The 19533-nt window shown below is 36.5% G+C and overlaps 1 protein-coding gene and 2 pseudogenes across 1 annotated transcript; 2 read left to right on the top strand and 1 right to left on the bottom strand.

The window, feature by feature from the left end:
- Positions 1-4320: 4320 nt before the first annotated feature.
- LOC149391594 (protein FAR1-RELATED SEQUENCE 6 pseudogene) lies at positions 4321-6765 on the top strand (annotated as a pseudogene).
- A 662-nt stretch (positions 6766-7427) lies between these two features.
- LOC149391593 (vesicle-associated membrane protein 711) lies at positions 7428-9126 on the bottom strand. The gene is made up of 4 exons (XM_089619438.1): positions 8767-9126; positions 8250-8440; positions 7977-8140; positions 7428-7831 (listed from the first exon to the last, which is right to left on the bottom strand). The coding sequence occupies exons 1-4, from the start codon at positions 8981-8983 to the stop codon at positions 7744-7746; spliced, it is 660 nt and encodes a 219-aa protein (XP_089475564.1). The 5' UTR covers positions 8984-9126; the 3' UTR covers positions 7428-7743.
- Positions 9127-18417: 9291 nt separating this feature from the next.
- LOC149391592 (putative lipid-binding protein At4g00165 pseudogene) lies at positions 18418-19234 on the top strand (annotated as a pseudogene).
- The last annotated feature ends 299 nt before the right edge of the window (positions 19235-19533 follow it).

The raw sequence follows: 19533 nt of genomic DNA, 5'->3' as shown, positions 1-19533 counted from the left end.
TTGTTTATGGGAAAATTTTGATTCGTTTAAAGTTAATAGTGTTTGATGTGTGCTTGGTCAATATTAACCAATATAATAACTATAAACAAGTTTATATGTATGTTTGCATTTTGGGGCGGCTTCAATTTTAGGTTTTTTTTTTTCCTTTTTTCTTTGATTTGTTGGGTATCTCTCTTATTTTCATATGTTAATTTTCAATTTTTTCCTTGGTAAAATTTTCAGCACATTTTGAAATCTGTACTATTGTGATGTGTTTGCCTGATATTAACTACTATAAACCATTATATGCATATTTGTATTCGTAGGAAGTTTCAATTTGTGTTTTTTTCCGTTCTTAATCTTCAATCAAGAAGAAAAGATGCTGGCGCCTCTTCTTCTCACACGTTTCTTTTTAGTCTTTTTGTTGTAAGATTTTGACTTATTTTAAAATTTGTACTTTCCAATATGTGTTTGAGCCATAATAATTAGTATAACCAAGTTGATATGTATGTTTGTGTTATTGATTTTAGATTTTAGGTTGTTTATGAGTTTTGTGTCTCCCAATTTTTTAGGAATTTTTTAATTTGAGAACCCAGATAGCCATCTTTAGTATTAGGATTAATTTTATAGGAGTTTATCCTATAATATTTAACAGCAACAACAACTTCTTTCAAAGCCAATGTAATCCCTTAAATTTATAATTTTTAAGTGTTTGAAACCGGTGAATTATGATAGAATCCGATAAATTTTAATGAGTTCCAATGAATTATGATGGGTTTAGAGAATTCCGATAGTGTAAAAAGTTTAGTGTAGGTTTGAATGGGTATTTTTGTAAAAAAAAAAAAAAAAAAAATGCGCCAAAAGTATATTTTCGTAAGTTGACAACTATCAAGTCTATTCATAACTTTTTGATAGTTTAAGATTTAGAAGAAAAAAAAAATCTCTGATAAAATTGCTCAATTAAGATACCCAAAATTAAAAGTTAGTACCAATGGCTCTACTCAATTGAGATGATATGAATCAATAACTATATAAGGAAAATAATATTAATTAGAGTTGAAGGTTTATTTTATATCATGATTTGTGCTTAAATATCTACATCATTGATGTAAACAATACATGTTTTTTATATTAAGTTTGGCAATCTTGATAGCGATCTGCGAGATATTTAAGGCGTATACAAAATATTTCTTTGCGAATCACTTACGACCAAGCTCCTTGAGGCTCGAGACGATATACCCGACCGAGACACCCCTCAATTGTGACCATTCATTCGACGATATTTTGACACTCGACATCGTGGGTCCATTTCTCCTCAAATTGGAACCTTGTTTGTCTATGTTGATGGGTCGTCAACAACGAGCCCCTGGGGTCTAAGTGAAACTAATCAGTGAGTGTTCCGAGCCATAGTAAGCTAAATTGTGAACCTCCAAAGAAAGGAACACATTAAACCATAACTCGTTCCCACAAAACCAGTCCAGTCTTTCCTAGATGAAATCCTATTCCGGCTAACTATCAGTCCTAGTCTTTGGATTGTCTCCCTCCTTCTCATCATCGACAATAATCTCATTCTAGTCGCCGCCAATAACCCACGGAACATAAGGGCCCTTGATCAGATATGCGATATTGCGCAAGTGATTCCACAAATTTTTTTAATTCTTTGGATTCGGGTTACCATAAAAACTAGTGAATTTTCATTCCTTGTCGCCAGAGCGAACTAATGAATCGATATGCCGTGAGGAGTAGGATTTAATAGAGACATCACATCGAGAAGAAAAATGGCGGACTCAAATCCATCACCCCCGCGTCCGACACCCCCGCGTCGGAGTCCTCGAATCGTAACTAAAGTCCCGGAGGAGCCGGCAAGTCCAATGCCGGCTCGGAAACGGAAAACAACAACTTCGTCCAAACCCAAACCCCGGACGAAAATCGCGGCGGCGAAGCCCCCAAAGAGGAAGAACATCACGGCGAGTTCGTCCGACACGGAAGAGGAAGAACTGGTTCCCAAAAAACCCTGTACAAGAATGAGAACTTCAAAGGTTAGTGTTGTTGATGAAATTTTCTTGATTTTTCGGAATATTAGTCTCTGAACATGAGAATCGGTTCATCTCTGAATATTTGTTGGTGATTTTGTCTCTGAATACTTGTTGGAATATTTGTCTCTGAACATGGGAATCGGTCTGTATTGTTGTTGTATTTGTCTCTGAATAGATATCAACAATGTTGACATCGATGTCAACATTGTAGACATATATGTCAACATTGTTGAAATCTATATCAACAGTGGACAATGATGTCTATGTTGACATCTGATGTCTGCATTGTTGACATCTGATGTCTACAATGTTGACATCAGATATGTCTGCATTGTTGACATCTGATGTCTACAATGTTGACATCAGATATCTACAATGTTGACATCAGATGTCTTCAATGTTGACATCTATGTCTACAATGTTGACATCAGATGTCTACAATGTTGACATCAGCTTGCCTTATTAACATCAATTGACTACAATTTTAGTAATTGTCTACAATTATAGGTATGAATGTCTACAATCATAAAAAAATAATAACCAAAAATCAGTTTTGCTTGGCATCAAAATGTACCTCATTTTTAGAACATTTTCTCTTTCGGGGCTCGAAGTCGTCATAGCTTGTCACCGAAGATTCAATGGAGTGTTTTTATGACATTTTTGCATATTTTTGACAATATTAGAGTCAACAACGTTCATTAGTTGTTGACATCAGATGTCAACAGTTGACGTCAATTGTTGACATCTAATGTCAACAAGACTTCCAAAGGCTTTCCATCTCACAAGTTCACACCAACATTAAGCAAAATCCCACACTCTGATTCACAGTCACAAAAACATGCAATGTAGAACAAAAACTCACCATCATGTAATGCAAGCAAAGGAACAAAATCTGATTCAAGTATTAATCACAATGCATTAACATAACAGTCACATGTTAGTTCAAGCGGGTTCTTCATTGCCTACTCGACAATAATTCCTTTTTTTTTCTCATTTCATGAGGGTTTCTTAATGTCATCCTTTCCTACTGTTATCTCTTACTTAACCATATACTAGTGTATCCAAGGGGTTTTCAAATTGAGGTGAACTTGTCAGATAAAATGAAATAAAAGAGCTAACCATATAGATTAACAAACTTGTCTACTAGCATTTATGTCAACATTGTTGGTATTTATGTCAACATTGTTGACATCTAAAGTTAACATTGTTGACATATATGTCAACAAATAATGAACGTCATCTTCAAAAATCACATAACATACCCATAACAAATCCATGCTTTTAAACAACAAAAACTTCATTATTTCAAGATGAAAAGCTTTTTTTATACCCGAAAAATGAAAAAAAAAAAAAAAAAAACGAACCTAGGGTTTTATTTCGTGGATTGCAACTTCTCTTTTCAAAAATCACATAACATACCCATAACAAACCCATGCTTTTAAACAACAAAAAATTCATTATTTCAAGATGAAAAGCTTTTTTTATACCCGAAAAATGAAAAAAAAAAAAAAAAAAAAAAACGAACCTAGGGTTTTATTTCGTGGATTGCAATTTCTATTTTTTTGGTCGGAATGCTCCTCCGACGAATTTTTTGAGCTGTGTTCACGAGTTTTCTCAGCTTGGACGAGATGCGGGAGAGTGAGGGAGAGAGAGAGAAGATCAGAAAGACAAACAGAAGAGATGGACGAGAGAAATGGGTTTTGACTGAGTCTTCATTTAGACTGAGTAAACATATATGCCAATTTGTAAAGAAAATAGATAGTGAAGGGTAAACTTGACTTTTTACTCTTGTCATGGTGACATTTTGGGATAAATTAAGGTTTTAGTGGAATGTGGGAAAAAGTTATCAAAAGAGTGACAAATAAGGCAATTTCTCTATTATATTTTGTTCAACGCTCCTCTCTCTTGTGAATCGAACCCGCGAAATTGGGCGCACTATCCTCGTTTCGATCCCAGCCGTGAACAACTTTCTCGTTGATGATCCGATTAACCCGGATATTGTCTTTTCTATCTCAACCCATGTGTCTTCGATTCACATGTAAGATTTTCCTCAAATTCCGACGAACGAAACGATTGCAATTTATTACTTTCTTCACCTCATCTGAGAGCGCAGTCGTTTACTAGCATCGCCGTGATCAAACGAACTCAGAACAATTTAGTCGACGACAGTGATCAAGTTGGAACAGTGAAGGAATTTGAACTGCTTGTTCCATTTTGATTTTCCTCAAAGTTGGTAAATTTCATGAACGGAAATGAGCATGGTTGCTGGATTGAGGATATTTCGTTTCCTAGGTCTCATAACTGTGCAGCTTGAAGTTCAATGCTAGGGTTTCGCGATTGCGGCTTCTTCAAATGGAAGAGGTTTGTCTGAACAGCGTGCCAGTTTTCGACGAGAACGAAGATTACGACCTCGACGGAAACAGCTTCGGGGTCGAAGAGACTCCGGGGAAGAAGGAGCCCCCGAACCCGACGGTGGGTTTGGAGTTCGATTCGTTCGAGGAAGCCTATGACTTCTACAACGCGTACGCGAGAAATCAAGGGTTCGGGATCCGTGTGAGCAATTCGTGGTTCAGGTCGAAGAGGAAAGAGCGGTACAGAGCTAAGCTCAGCTGTAGCAGCGCGGGGTTCAAGAAGAAGAGCGAGGCAAACAACCCGAGGCCTGAGACGAGGACGGGCTGCCCGGCCATGGTTGTGATCCGGCTCGTGGACTCGACTCTGTGGAGGATCATCGAGGTCGAGCTCGGTCATAACCACGATGTGAGCCCTCAGACCAAGCGGTTCTACAAGTCCCACAAGAGGATGATCGAGAAGGCTCGGAGAGTTGAACGCCCCGTCACCGAGCTCCACACAATCAGGCTGTATCGGACGGCCGAGATCGAATCCGGGCGGAGAAACGGGTGCTCCGATCGGCGCTCGAGGCGTTTGGAGCTCGGCGAAGGGGATTCTCAGGCGGTCTACAACTTCTTTTGCCGGATGAAATTGACTGACCCGGGCTTCGTTTACCTGATGGACTTCGACGGCGACGGGCTTCTCAGGAACGTGTTCTGGGCCGATTCCAGGTCTCGGAACGCTTACGGGCACTTCTGCGATGCAATCGCGGTGGACACGACGTGCCTCGCGAACAAGTACGAGATTCCTCTGGTCTACTTCGCGGGTGTGAACCACCACGGCGAGTCCGTGTTGCTCGGCTGTGGATTTCTAGGGCACGAGTCCGCAGAGTGTTTCGTTTGGATGATCGGGACGTGGCTGAAATGCATGAACGGGCTTCGTCGTCCGAGAGTCATCGTCACCGACCAGTGCGAGTTCCTTCGAGCCGCGATTTCCGAGGTCGTTCCTGACGCCCGACACTGCTATTGCTCGCGCTACATAATGCAGAGAGTCCCCGAGAAGCTGGGCGGGTTAAAAGGGTTCGAGGCGATCAAAACACAGCTGAACAAAGCGGTCTACGGCTCGCTGAAAATCTCCGAGTTCGAAGCTCACTGGGGCGAGATGGTGAGTCGCCACGGGCTGGAGGACAACAAGTGGCTCCGGACGCTGCACGAGGAACGGTCCCGGTGGGTCCCGGTTTACCTGAAGGACGTGTTCTTCGCCGGAACGATCCCCACCCGCGAGGACGAGGGATCGGCCGCGTTTTACTTCGACGGGTTCGTCCACAAACACACGTCGTTCAAGGAGTTCGTCGACAAGTACGACCTCGCCCGGCACAGGAAGCTCGCGAGAGAAGCGGCCGCGGATACGGAGCCACGAAGCTCGCTCGAGGCGAGATGTAAATTCGAATCCCAGGCGTCGAAGGCGTACACGAAGGAGATCTTCATGAGGTTCCGGTCGGAGGTCGAGGGAATGTACGGCTGCTTCGACACGAGGCGGGTCGGCGCCAGCGGGGCGGTCCTCACTTTCGTCGTCAAAGAGAGGGTCGGCGGCGAAAACGGAAAGGAAGTGAAGTCCCACGAGGTGTTGTACGACACGAGCCGAGTGGAGATACGGTGCATTTGCAGCTTGTTCAACTACAAGGGCTATCTCTGCAGGCACGCCTTGAGCGTCCTCAACTACAACGGGGTCGAGGAAATCCCGTCCCGCTATATTCTGCCCCGATGGAGCAGAGATTTCAAGTGCGGTCTTTCGCCGCATCGAGAGCCTGGAACGTCTCTGGACTGGTTTAGTCATCTGAATGAGCTCGCCCTTCCGGTCGTGGAGCAAGGGGCTAGGTCTCGAGAACATTACGAGACCGCGTTGAAGGAATTAGAGGCCTTGTTGAACAAGCTAAGTGTTGTTGTAGATGATGATTTAGTTGTAACTTAGAACAAGTGAATACTTTTAATTTAATTCTCAACTAAAAAAAAAATGGAGTGCCTAGAGATGTTCCACTGTTGATTTCTCTCTTTGTTTCGTAAGTATTCTCTCACCCTGCTCATCTCATTAGCGGTGTTAAAAATTCTATCTAGGATGCTCCTTGCAGTACAGTGAATTTTCTATCTCATCGATGGAAACAAAAAATCGAGTAATTTTCTTTGAGGACTAAATGAGAACATGAATTCTCATTATTTATGTTATTTAGTTTTTAATTTTCTTTAATTGATGTTTGATAAGTATATTGATCAATACTCCACATTTAAAACAATTGTTAAAATAGAATTTCAAGTAACTAGTGATATAATATATTGAAATGCATTTGCCCAATTTCAACTGTTAAACATATTCTTCGGGAGATTTGGAATATGAGGAACAAGCTTCTCCACGAAAACTTGAAGACTTGAAGGTAAACTCGAAGCTATTTCGCTCCTTTGACTGATTTCAGTTTTCGCTAGATCAAACGTGGAGCAGAGGGAACAAAGTTGCACATCATTTAGCTTATTTCAATCTGTATGCTGGTTTTACTTTCACTGCAACTTGGTTTCCTAAAAAAACCTCCCTGTATATTTCTCTTTTGAAGGCTGATTTGGCCATTTTCCCAGTTGGGTCTTAAAATAAAACATCTGTTTCCTAAAAAAAAATTGAAGTTGGACTTGATGAGACAAACATTTCAGTTCGTAAATTTTGTTTTTATACAAACCGTAGCAATGACGTGTGTTCTTGTCGTCTCATATAAATTGCTTTGTCTGAGATAACGAGTATTTATAGCCATGACAATGGCAACACGTTGCACAGCCTGTGCCGCTAATGAAACTCAACCAACCAGCGGATCTTCCTTTATAGGAAAACGTAACCGACTGTCATAACCAATCACAACAGAGAGTTCCGTTTCGCGCAAGAAAATATCTGAAATTGATTAAGGGAAAGGAATAATGTAAAAATTAAGAATATACCCCCCCCTTTTTTTTTTTCTTTGTTTCACATCCTAAATTTCATCAACATTTGTCAGCATTGTGTACCGAGGAATCTAATATATGCACTAAAAAGAAAAGTACTCTCCACTAAATCCAAACAAACGAACTTTCTCAAAGATTTTACATTTCACTCACATATTACAGAGGAAGGAATATGAATCAATTGCGGACCTGAAAAGATATTATATGCTACACAATAGCAACACTAAATTTTGAAATGGATGCACTTATAAGCCTCGTTCACCCTCACAAAACAAACATCAATACAGCTAAATCTGTCACTCACGACATAAGCATACCTTGTACCCGAAGAAGGTAAAAGGAAAAAAAATAATATTAATATAGACCGGACAAACTTGGGTAAAACCTGAGAGCTCAGGCTTCGATTTTATACATCGGCCTCGCTACAGACAAGAAGGTAGCGTGATTCCATGGCAGACGAAGGCCAACACGACATAGATGATGACGAGCAATAGAATTATTAGAGCGATCCTGCAAAAACAACCAAATCATTCCTATCAGAGCTACATAAGCCTATGAATGCTTGTTTTAGGCCACAACAATTAGAAACAATGAAGAGGGCTTGTAAAATAAGCATTAATACTATGTGACTACGGTTTTAGATCAGATAACATACGTAAGCTTCACATTTCGCCACCACACTGTGCTTCTGTAGCGCCGAGCTTGCTTTCTGAATCTGAAGGTGTTTCCTTGCATATTTTCAGTTTTGTCAACCAACAGCTCTAGTCGATCACCCCTATCTAAAACTTTGTCAATGTTCTCTATCATAACATTCCGAACCTGATTAAGACGCAAACCACAAGAGAAATGTAGATTCAAAGATCACCAACAAGCATAGCATTAAACGATTCTGAAGCGCTTATGAACTGTTCTTATATCAATTTCTCACCTGACTCATTTCACCTTTGAGCCGGTTTATCCTATCAGCGTTCGGATCATTCGAATAATATTCCATCTGCTGGCTGAGAACCCTCGAGAATTCGTCGTTCATGCCATAAGCCTGGGCGGAATGAACCGCACGGCCATAAGTCCTCACAAATCTCTGATGAATGTCCTCAAGAAAAGCAAACGGTATTCTTCCTGGAAAATGTGGATGCAAAGATATATAATTTGATTTCAAAGTCATTTATTCGTTCTTTAAAAAAATCTATCTCCTAGTAATGGATAGAAACAGAGGCCAGTGATTCCGTACAAGCTACAATACACACAACAATCAATGTTCACCAAAAGCTGTAAATAAAACTGTGTGATGACTACAAAACGCCTAATTTCGATCAATGACGACAAAAAGAAGAAGCTAAAATGCGAAATTAGATTCAAGTAGGTTCAAATCGAAGTCAGGCTTGGAAGAATAAGAAATTGAAAAAACGATCAGGAAAACGGATCGGGAAGGCAATAGTGCTTACTTCCGGCGACTTCGTCTGCCATACAGAGGACGGTGAGGCCATCCGTACGGCGGACATGGAAGATGTAGCGATCCTGAGAGTAAGAGACGTTCGTGTCGTTGTTCCCGGGAATCTTCTCGAGAATCTGCCTGGCGACCACGCTGGCGTTCGTCGCCGTCGCCGAGAACTCGGCGAGCACCACCGAGCCCCTCGCCACCAGCCCGTACAGAATCGCCATCTTCTCCGATATCGGTCGATCGGAGATCCTCGGCAGCCAAACAGATCGCTCGGTTTGAGAATGAAGAACTCTCTCGCTCGCTCGTCTCTTGACTGGCTCTTGATTAGCAAATGGAAAATCTCTATTTTCGTCTTTTCTGATTTTTATTTATTTATTACTTTTTTTTTTTCCTTCCCTTTTCATGGCGCCACTCTGTAAAACAACGAATGCCAACAATGTTCTCTCACCTTTTGTTTTTCAAATTTTAGTCAATTTTCGGCGGAAATAGGAATTTAAAAGAAATTTTATTTTATTTTGTAACAAAATCTTCATTATTTATTGGTATAGAAATATATATTATCACTAGTAAAAAAAAATAAAGTAAATGTGAGTCTTAGGAATATTTTCCTAACCGCTAATTGTGGGTATAAAAATTCAAATATTTAAATATTATTTCGGATGGGCTTTGGCCCGACTAAAGCCCATAATCCATTTAAAGACCGGCCCACAGAATCAATTATGGGCCTAATTCGCTCTCGACAGATCGGCTCAAGTCCAGCAACACTTCCCGGTTCGATGAAGGACCCCAGCTCGACCACGTCTTCCTGGTCTGAAGGATCGGTCAGTCAAAGAGTAGACCACGCCGCGAAGACCGGATCTTGGACAACTTCAGCCTTGACGAGGAGTGTGGATCGACGAACACGTGTCTTCGGCCAGAAGGTTCCATTTCGCCTATAAGTAGAAGAGGAGACGAAGATTTTCGCACATGCAAGCTCCCAGTTTCAGTTTTCAATTAATTCTATTTTGTACTCTTATATTCGCGGTCTTAAGCTCGTCTTGTTGAGCTCGTCACCTCGTCCCATTTGTAATTCATTTCGTGATTAATATATTTAAATTAATACTCCTATATTATTATAATTTATGCCTTCATATTGCTTCTTATACGACGTCCTTCGAAACCCACCTAAATATAATATCTTAACAATCTTTTATTTATTTTTTATTGTTGATCGTTGTAAAAATCGACATCAACAATAATGTTCGAATTGTTACGTTTAATAATCATATACTATATTGTGACAAACCTCTTAAGGATTCTTTTCCTAAAAATATATATATATAATTGAAATCATATTTCGTCGATTAATCATATTACTTCGTGACTGAGTGGTTTAAATTATATTCCATAAATATCTTTTATTTTGTTAGATTGTCAATGATATTCATATTCATTTGTTTGCTACACAATTATATCTATGGTTTTCGGAATCAAAATTGAGATAACTTATTTATAAAATCACTTACGTATTTGTTTAGATTTTTGTGCAACTTTAATCTCATTGTTCTGATTTTAACATAGAACTGAAAATCTAATCTTAGTGGAGAAAATCCCTACATTATCTGTAATTTCATTCAAACATCATTTATAATATGGAATCTATTTCTAAATTTAAAAAGACAAATCATGTATAAAAAAGAATCGATTTGAAATGTTCAATGTGGGCCTATAATTAACGATGGATTGATCGTGAGGAATGGAATTCGGCCAGGTTTATTGACTCAACTCAACCCAACCCATCATTTTCATTTAAGACGACATTTGTTTTCCTTTTATTGTTTAAAAAAGAATCCCAGACGATAACCTATATTAAACAGCAATAGATTAGGATCAAGATGCCTAAAAAAATAAAGATAAGGATCAAGGCAAGACAACGACTAAAATAAATTAATTATAACAAAAGCTGAAATAATCTTCTATATATATGCGAACCATATTACACAGTGGATTAATTCCTGGCATTAGCATTTGTTTTTAGCCCTGTTTTCGCCAATATGTAACTATTTTCAATCTTCCAATGTTAAACAAAAAATAGAAACAAAATAATTGGTTTCCAATAAGCTTGTAGTGCTTTTCATTGGCATTAGGATGCTCTAAATTTGAATTCTCTTGTAAAATTATGATATCATCTTTCTAAGCATGGACCCATCAATAGGAGATGAACTATCAGCTAGCGGTGGAAATTGGGACCGTGGTGCATGATTGTTCGTCATCAATAAATGCAAATAAGAGGAAACAAAAGTCATGGAAATTTTAGATACTTTTTTTTAAAAAAAATATCTATAAGTAGAATACAAGATTTTTTTTTTTTTAATATTGCTTTGGGTTGGGCTTTTGGGGCTGTATTTTCTAACCCATGAATGATATGGGCTGGATACATTAACATAAGGAATGTAACAAAAAAAAAAATTTGCCACAACCAAGAGTAAATAAGTGGCTTATTACATATATTTTTTTTTCTTTTTAAAAAGATAGATCTATGAGTGTTTAGCGAAAAAATTCTCATTAATAGTGACAAACTTGCCACTACAGATTTATCTTTTCTGAAAAAAAAAGTAAGAATCCAAAAAATATTTGAAAACATTCCTAGTGGTAACCAAACCCAAAAAAATAAAAATAAAAATAAAAAATAAATCACGTGATATATAGATTTTTCAAAACTTATACGATAAAATCAGGAAAAAATTTTGTAATCCAATAAAATACCATGTTTTTATTAGAAATAAATATAATTGATATATTAAGCCACTTTAAATATGTGATTTTATTTTAGCCAATATTTTGAAATCTTTAAGGATAAATTACATCAATGCCCCCTCAACTATGTCACTCGTAACGTTTCACCCCCTCTAATATGAAACCGTACACCAGAGACCCTGAAATCCTACAGCGTAACGAACATCTCCTTCTGTTAAATATTTAACAGATTTTATGCTTACGTGGAGTAACATTTAAGAGTAACTTCTGTGTTGGACAATAAATTTACCTAAATACCCTTACTTATTTATTTATTTATTTTATGACAATCTCTCTCTCTCTCTCTCTCTCTCTCTCTCTCTCTCTCTCTCTCTCTCTCTCTCTCTCTCTCCATCTGAGTTCTTTTTTTTCTTTTTTTTTCCTTATAAGCTGTATTTTCAGGGACAGAGGGGTTAATAAAGAGAATCACGAAGAAGAAAAAAATGGACTCAAAACTAAAACAAGAGCGATTTTTTTACAAAGTTTTCACAGTCTAACTCTAAATGTAACCCTTCCTAATTATTTACTTGGCTCCCGCGACTCTAGCTCTTTGACCGCCTCGTTCCACAACCAACCTGTACCATCCCACCTCTGTTTTTAACACCCAAAAAAGCTGGTATCTTTCTCTAAGACATTTCGTCAAACACTTTCTCTGCACAAACTCCATGGACGAGAAAAGCAGCGATTCCCACGACGGCGCTTCTGTGGCGAGCGTGAGCCTCAACCTTCGCAGCAGCCTCGCGGCGGAGACAACCATAAGGACGCGAGCAAGAAGAGCATGTCGAGCAATTCAAACAGCTTCGACGCAAATGAATCGGCGGCGAGTTCCGAGCTTCGTGCCAAATTTGCAGAAGTGGTACAAATAGAAATAAATATTCTAACAGGTAAAGCCGAATTTGGCGATGAAGAAAGAGACCCAAGTAGTCCCACCGAATCACCAATATACTCCCATGGAGCTAATTTTGACTTATAAATTATGGACTCTTCAAAGTTATTTAAGTAAATTTGGATTGCAACAGTTAAAAAAAAACAAATGTTTAAATTCTATTAAAACATAGGCAGGGGGATTGGAAAAAAAAAAATCGGTGGTCTCTCGTCCATGGAGTTCGTGCTTATTTGGATGACTTTGGTTTATTTGATAAAAAGAAAAAAAAAAGCTGGTATCATTTTTTATTTTCACTTTTTTTAATGTATACTTACAAAAAAATACTTTTTTACCCTTAATGATTTCACACCGTCAAGTAGAATTTGACAGAAGGAGGTTGTTCGTTACGCTGTAGGATTTCAAGGTCTCTGGTGTACGGTTTCATATTAGAGGGGGTGAAACGTTACGAGTGACATAGTTGAGGGGGCATTGATGTAATTTATCCAATCTTTAAATAAATAGCTATATTGATGAGTTGACAAAGGAACAAATACATTTTATGTCCTCGACAGCGTTTAAGGAACAAATTCAAATCATATATTCAATTTTCTTTTATAAATTAATAATTGATTTCTTTCCAATAAAATAAGAGTTAGTTATTGTTGAATTGACTCTCTCTCTCTCTCTCTCTCTCTCTCTCTCTCTCTCTCTCTATATATATATATATATATATATATTTTGTAATTGAAATTCATTTTTGCAAAGAAAAATAACAAAGCTACGACGGCCACATCTCGGGTTGTTTTCACTTCATGGTTGGGTTGTATGTTTTTTTATTTGTTTCTTCGTTCATCGCCGTAAATAAGAGTGTCTTCATTCGTGTCTTCATTTATGTTTTTACTCTAGAGAGATAATCAAATCCCTTTTCTTTATCTTAAAAAATGATTTTTTTTTATTATTTTTATTTCGAAGTCGCTTTCAGTTTATAATCGGTAATATTTGTTGATAGGTTGGGTTTGTTTGATTTTATGATTTTTTTTCTTCACATATGTGCTTTTAATAATCAATAACAATTATTAATAATTTACTGGGTTTTCAAGTTTTTTGAATTTACGCACAGTTAGTAATCTTCATTACTGTTAATAGGTGGCCGTCTTCGTTTTTTTTCATGATTTTTTTTTCTGGGTTTATGCACTGTAAATAATTGTTAATTATTGTTAATACGTGGCCGTCTTCATCATCTTCTTCGTAATTATTTTTTTCCTAGGTTTTTCTCGTTTTGATGGATGCTAATAATTTGCGTGTATTAGGGAAGTCATTACCTAACTTGCGAGATTCTAACTATTGTGTTTTCCTTTTTAATTTCTTAAAATAATTAAAACAAAATAGGCGACAACAGTTTAATAGCATTCGGGTAAAACACTAACAAAAACTTTCAAAAAATTGGCCAAATTTATAACGTTTCAATATGGCTTATATTCTTCTTTTTCATTTTTTTTTCTCTTGGGTTGAGTTGGTTGAGAAAAAGTTGTGGACGCTAGAAGCACTGCCGGTCTTGGGCTAAGGCGGGCTAGGCCCAGGCCTAGGGCCCCATATGTGGATGGGTCCCAAAAAATTTACATTTTTTACCCTAAAAATTTACACTTTTGGCCAATTTTCTAAAAATTTTACATTTTTTACCCTGAAAATTTAAATTTTTATTAGTATTATAGGGCCCCAAAATATTGAACCGCCTAGAGCCCCCGATGAGTTTGGGCCGGCCCTGGCTAGAAGTGTAGTTAATATTATGCTAATACCTATTATTGCAGGTTATATTTTATCAATGACTAACTATGATTATCGGTGTAGATAATCAATCTTATGAAGTTTTGTTTTTTTAATAGTTTATGATTTCATGTGGTCGAGAAAAAAATTATCTACGCTAGAAGGAGGAAAGACGTTTTTTAGGAACTGGATAAGAAATATGAATAGCAAACTGGATAAAGATAGAAGTAGAAAGATGGTAATTAATATTATCAAAACTTTAAAGAGAGACGTATTTTTTATCTTTTTTTTTTTTAATTTCTAAAAATATTATTGAAATGCAAATGGGTGAGAAAGTAAAAATTGGGGGCGAAATGATCCATTACTATGAGTTAATTAATTATGATGGCTATTTACAACTATTAACAAAACGTTGCTTATTTTAAAATTTCCGCTTCATAAATTGAAGTATATATGTTGACATGATGTTCAAATCCGTCACAAAATAACTTATTGCATTGTTATCAATTTTACTTATTTTTCTAAAGAATCTATTTATATGCTTATGCGGTAAACCGTTAATCTAGTTAATTGAAGTTGCACCATACTCTTTGGTAGGAGTGTAATCGGGTTGAGTTAGTCGATTTTTTCATGTGCTATCAATCCGAACCGTTACAACTAATTTTTTAGTTTTAAAATCCAAACCAACCCGATTGAAATGTAAAACCAAACCAAACTAACCCGAAAATAATCGGGTTGGTTTGGGTTGGTTTTTTCGGATTATAATTCTCGACAAATGACTTTATAACTCGAATGAAAATCATATACGTATATTATATCTAAAAAGTTTTGTCAAATAAAATCAAAATTTTACTTATCTTTAGAAAATTTACATATTAAAATAAAATTTACGCATATTCTTAACTACCCAATTTTCATGTAGTCACAAATAATAAAGTATAATACTGAGTATTTTTATTTAATTATAATATTATTAGAAAAATGATATTTTTTATTAACAATAGTACATATAAAATATTTGCAATCTTAAAAAAATTAAAGAATTAACACTATCGAGTTGGTTTGGTTCAACTCAATCTCACAACTATAAAAAACCAAACCAACCCGAAACAATTACGGTTTGGATTGGTTACAACTCAAATTTCATCGGATTTTAATGGGGCGGTTTAAAAAAGAGTGTGGTTTGGTTTGGATGATCGGGTTGTTCGGTTTGACGATTTTGATGAACACCTAGGTATCATCATTTACATATGTATATTTTCATCCTACGTGGCAGAAAATATGAGGATTTCCAAGTTTGGAGTGTACTTCAGAACTTGATGATCACGAGTCGAAGACCAATCAAACACTACCCTGACCCTGGACACTTGCATGGATAAGATGTGATCCAAAAAGATTTTGGATGTAAAATCTTCAATTATTAAGAATAAATATTGAAACACGCCAACAACAACAAAAATTCTACACTAGAAGAAGGAAATACATTTTTTTAGGAACCGAAGAAGAAATATGGATAACAAACTAAATAAGGAAAGAAATAGAAAGAAGGTTACGAGTAAATGCTTTGATATTTTTATTAATTTATATAATAATATTCTGGAAATGCAAATGAGCGAGAAAGTGAAAATTGGGGGAGGGCAAAGTAGTCCATTAAATACTAGTTAGTAAATTGTGATGGCCATTCATGACTATTGAGAAAACATTGGTTATTTTAAAGTTTTCACGTTTCGAGATTCCTATTTTTCTACAATGCGCTTAATAAATTAAAGTATATTTTTCGGTTTGTGTATATCAAATCCGTCACAAAACAATTCATTACGTTGCCTATGCAGTAAGCCGCTAATTTGGTTAATTGAAGTTGCAGCATACTCTTCGGTATCAATATTTTTCTACACGATCGAGTCGGAGACCAATCAAACCCTAGCCTTGACAGTTTTACATGGATAATATGTGATCCAAAATGATTTTGGATGTATATTAGGGTTTACCGTTCTAGCCCTAATCCCGATCTCGACCATATTAAGAAAGCTTTACCGTTCCAAAATAGTGGTATATAGTTTAGCTTAGAGAAAATGCATTTCCACAGAGATTACATATGTATGGGGTTCCTTAGATATATAATATTACAAACATAATAAAATTGTTATAGCCAATTTTTCGTTTTATAATTAAATAGCCATACTTTTTATTAACATGGCTAAATTTACGTAAATAACTATATTTACGTAATACACAAATGAGTATATATAGAATATTTGAATTGTCCACATGATGACACATCATCCGAATAACTATTTACTTATAATTTACAAAAAAAAAATAACTATTTAGCAATTATCAAACTTTTAGTGGTTTAACTACTTAGAAATCTAAGTGTTTTGTTATTTCATTCAACATTTTCCACTTAAAATTCGATTACATTTTGTGTTTCTAATGATATCTTCACAATCGAGCTTATGCACGCAACTTTTAATGGATCATTTTGCCCCCAATTTTTAATGGTATTTGGGTAAAACACTAACTAAAAAAATAGGTTGCGTGCATGAGCTAGAATGTTAATGACATTTTAAAGAGTCATTTAGTTACTGTATTTGTCATGCAATAATGAGAAATATTCACAGATTGGTCATAGTTTTCTAAATCTCGGTGAATTGTTTAGAAGTGAAAAGTCACTTTTAAAGGTGAAAATTTGCTTATAATTAGAAGGGATGAGTCTTTTTTTTTTAAACTTGGTGCTTCCGAAGTCATATATATAGTAGCGTCTCCCAGAAAAATTCAAAAAAAAAAAAACTCAGAAAAAACTCAATATTAAAAAATCCTTTACTTTTTCGTATTTATAGTTACTTATATGTGTTAACAACTCGTGTATATTGATAGGTCTTGGTCGATATATATCACATCGCAACCTTTTTTTGATTAATTGGCTGATAAAATGTACTAATTAATTTTATGTTGGCTAATTTATAAAAATTTGAACTATTGGATACTTTGTCATCCTAAATGTTGATGTGCCTTATAATGAATGATTTTTCTAATAATTTCGTAGAGTTCAATTTTTTGTTTAATTAGGTACACACACTGGTTGGTTTGAATTTTTTTATATATGATAAATTAGCTTTTCATAAATAATAAATTGAAATATCCTTAGATATACGGTATATTCAGTCCGCCCCAAAACAGTTTATTGAGTTGGTACAAACTATAACGTTTTAAAATAAAACTGTAGTTTTTCAAATCGTAAATATTATTTATGAAGATAAGAGAATTTCCGTCGTTTGGAGTGTAGCTTAGAACTTGATGGTCACTATTTGGAGACCAATCAAAAACTAGCCTCGACAGTTACATGGATAATATTTAATATGTGATCCAAATTGATTTCGAACGTATATTTTCACATATAAAAAAAATATTGAAAACAAGCCAAAATAAAAAATAAAGACAAAACGACAGTAAAATTATATATGTATATGTAAAGGTGACTTGTATCTGTCACAAGAAGCTCACAACACACAACTGGAAGCCATTAGCTTTAGAACTATATACTCGACAAGTTGCGAATTTATGTATTTATTATCGTCCCTACAATGCAGTACTAAAGATCGAAATTGATTTAATTTTTTTATCACGCTCGTCAACTTGTTTGGTTCGTCTTTAATACTATTGCAATGGAATCCCCAATAAGATATTTTTAATTAAATATTAAAGCTTTTTTCAAATCACAAGTCTTATCCTGGCTAGGTAATATACTGGTCACCCTGACTCTTGAGTATAATTCATACATACGTATGTTCGCGACATGGATATGATCTATTTAAGTTAATGTTTAGCTCAAGAAAATAATAATATGTAGCAATTTTTTTTAGGAAATATATTTGTTTTCAAATTACTAGTATAAAGTACAAACTAAGGCGAAGGAACTTTCGTTTTAGGGTAGCTGCCAGCAAATATATTCGAGGAAAATGAAGTTTTATAGTAAGCTATATTAAAGCTATTTTATCTTTATTAATTAGCATATTACACAACAAGAACGATATTTTCATATATGCAGATTTCTAAGTCTGTGACTGTGAGTGCTTGATCAATGACAATCACAAAACCCTAAGAAATTATAACTAGCAATAACCAAACAAAAAAGAAAAGAAAAGAAAGAAATAGTCAACTATACGACATACGTCTAAAAAACCAGCGATACTATAATAACATGTCCATATTATCCATTCACGTGAGCTCATATACAAAAAAAAACACAAAGTGAGAGATAGAGAGAGAGGCGAAAAAAACAAGTCATAATAATGTAAATAAATCGAGCCATCTTCCGAACTAGCAATCTCTTCCACTCAAACCAAACCCTTGAATCTGCACCTCAGAAACACCCTTTATAAGCAAACACAGTACTACTACATTCAAGTCAAACCAAAACCGAAAACCCTAGCTAATAACACAGAGAGAGAGAGAGAGAGATGGCTGGTATATCATCCACCAAAGTTGTTGCCCTAATCCTGATCTCGGCCATCTTGGTGGAGGCGGCGGCGGCGGGGGGTTCGTGCCCGACCCCGAGCGAGCCGAAGAAGAAGGAGAAGAAGACGAAGAAGTGCCCAAGGGACACGCTGAAGCTGGGCGCGTGCGCGGACGTGCTGGGTGCGGTGAGCGCGCTCGTGGGGTCGCCGCCCTCGGAGAAGTGCTGCGCTGTTCTGTCGGGAATCGCCGACTTGGAAGCCGCGCTGTGCCTCTGCACGGCCATCAAAGCCAACGTCCTCGGACTCAACATCAACATTCCCATCGCCATCTCCGTCCTCCTCAGCGCCTGCCAGAAAACCGTCCCCCCCGGCTTCACCTGCTAATAATTCAACTACTATCGTTCTACGTACGTCCCTGCATTGCATGGGCTATTAAAAGAGTGTCGAGTCATGTTGTGTGAATTGTTTTGATTGGTATGTCTTGTCCCAAAGGGATTGGTATTTTAATTTATCAGGTTCTCTCTCTCTCTCTCTATCTCTCTCTCTCTCTTGTATCTCTGTTCGTTCTGTTGTTGTTTGTTTGTTGTTGAATATTGATATTAAATTGTCGACGTTGTTGTTGTTGTACTGCTTGTATTGTCATGAATTTGACTGTGACAGGGGAGGAGACATAAATCAAATCTGGGGGATATGTTAAAAGTAAAGACAGAAAGTTTGTAGGGGCGGTAAAATTAATTAAGTTTAGGACTAGAGTATTCCGAGGCGGTAAATATTAGAATGTCTTGCGTTGATTTGGTACTTTTAGCAATGTGTTCTTTATAAGTGCGTGACATTCCTCCACTCTTGAGCTAACTTTTGAGCGTGAGTTAGACTTATATTTTGAGTATGATATCAGAGAGCGAGGCACAAT

The sequence above is a fragment of the Urtica dioica genome, chromosome 7 (genome assembly GCF_054948205.1).
Source record: "Urtica dioica subsp. dioica isolate 48M chromosome 7, U.dioica_male_clone48M_v1_H2, whole genome shotgun sequence".
Classification (NCBI taxonomy): domain Eukaryota; kingdom Viridiplantae; phylum Streptophyta; class Magnoliopsida; order Rosales; family Urticaceae; genus Urtica; species Urtica dioica.
Note: the sequence above shows the minus strand (reverse complement) of the source record. Positions and strands in the feature narration are given on the sequence as shown.

Excerpts from the sequence above, each read along its gene's own strand:
- LOC149391593 (XM_089619438.1), bottom strand. The coding sequence starts at position 8,983 with ATGGCGATTCTGTACGGGCTGGTGGCGAGGGGCTCGGTGGTGCTCGCC. Across the intron at positions 8,441-8,766 it reads GGCAGACGAAGTCGCCGGAA|GAAGAATACCGTTTGCTTTT; the intron begins GTAAGCACTATT and ends CACATTTTCCAG. Across the intron at positions 7,832-7,976 it reads TGGCGAAATGTGAAGCTTAC|GATCGCTCTAATAATTCTAT; the intron begins GTATGTTATCTG and ends TTGTTTTTGCAG.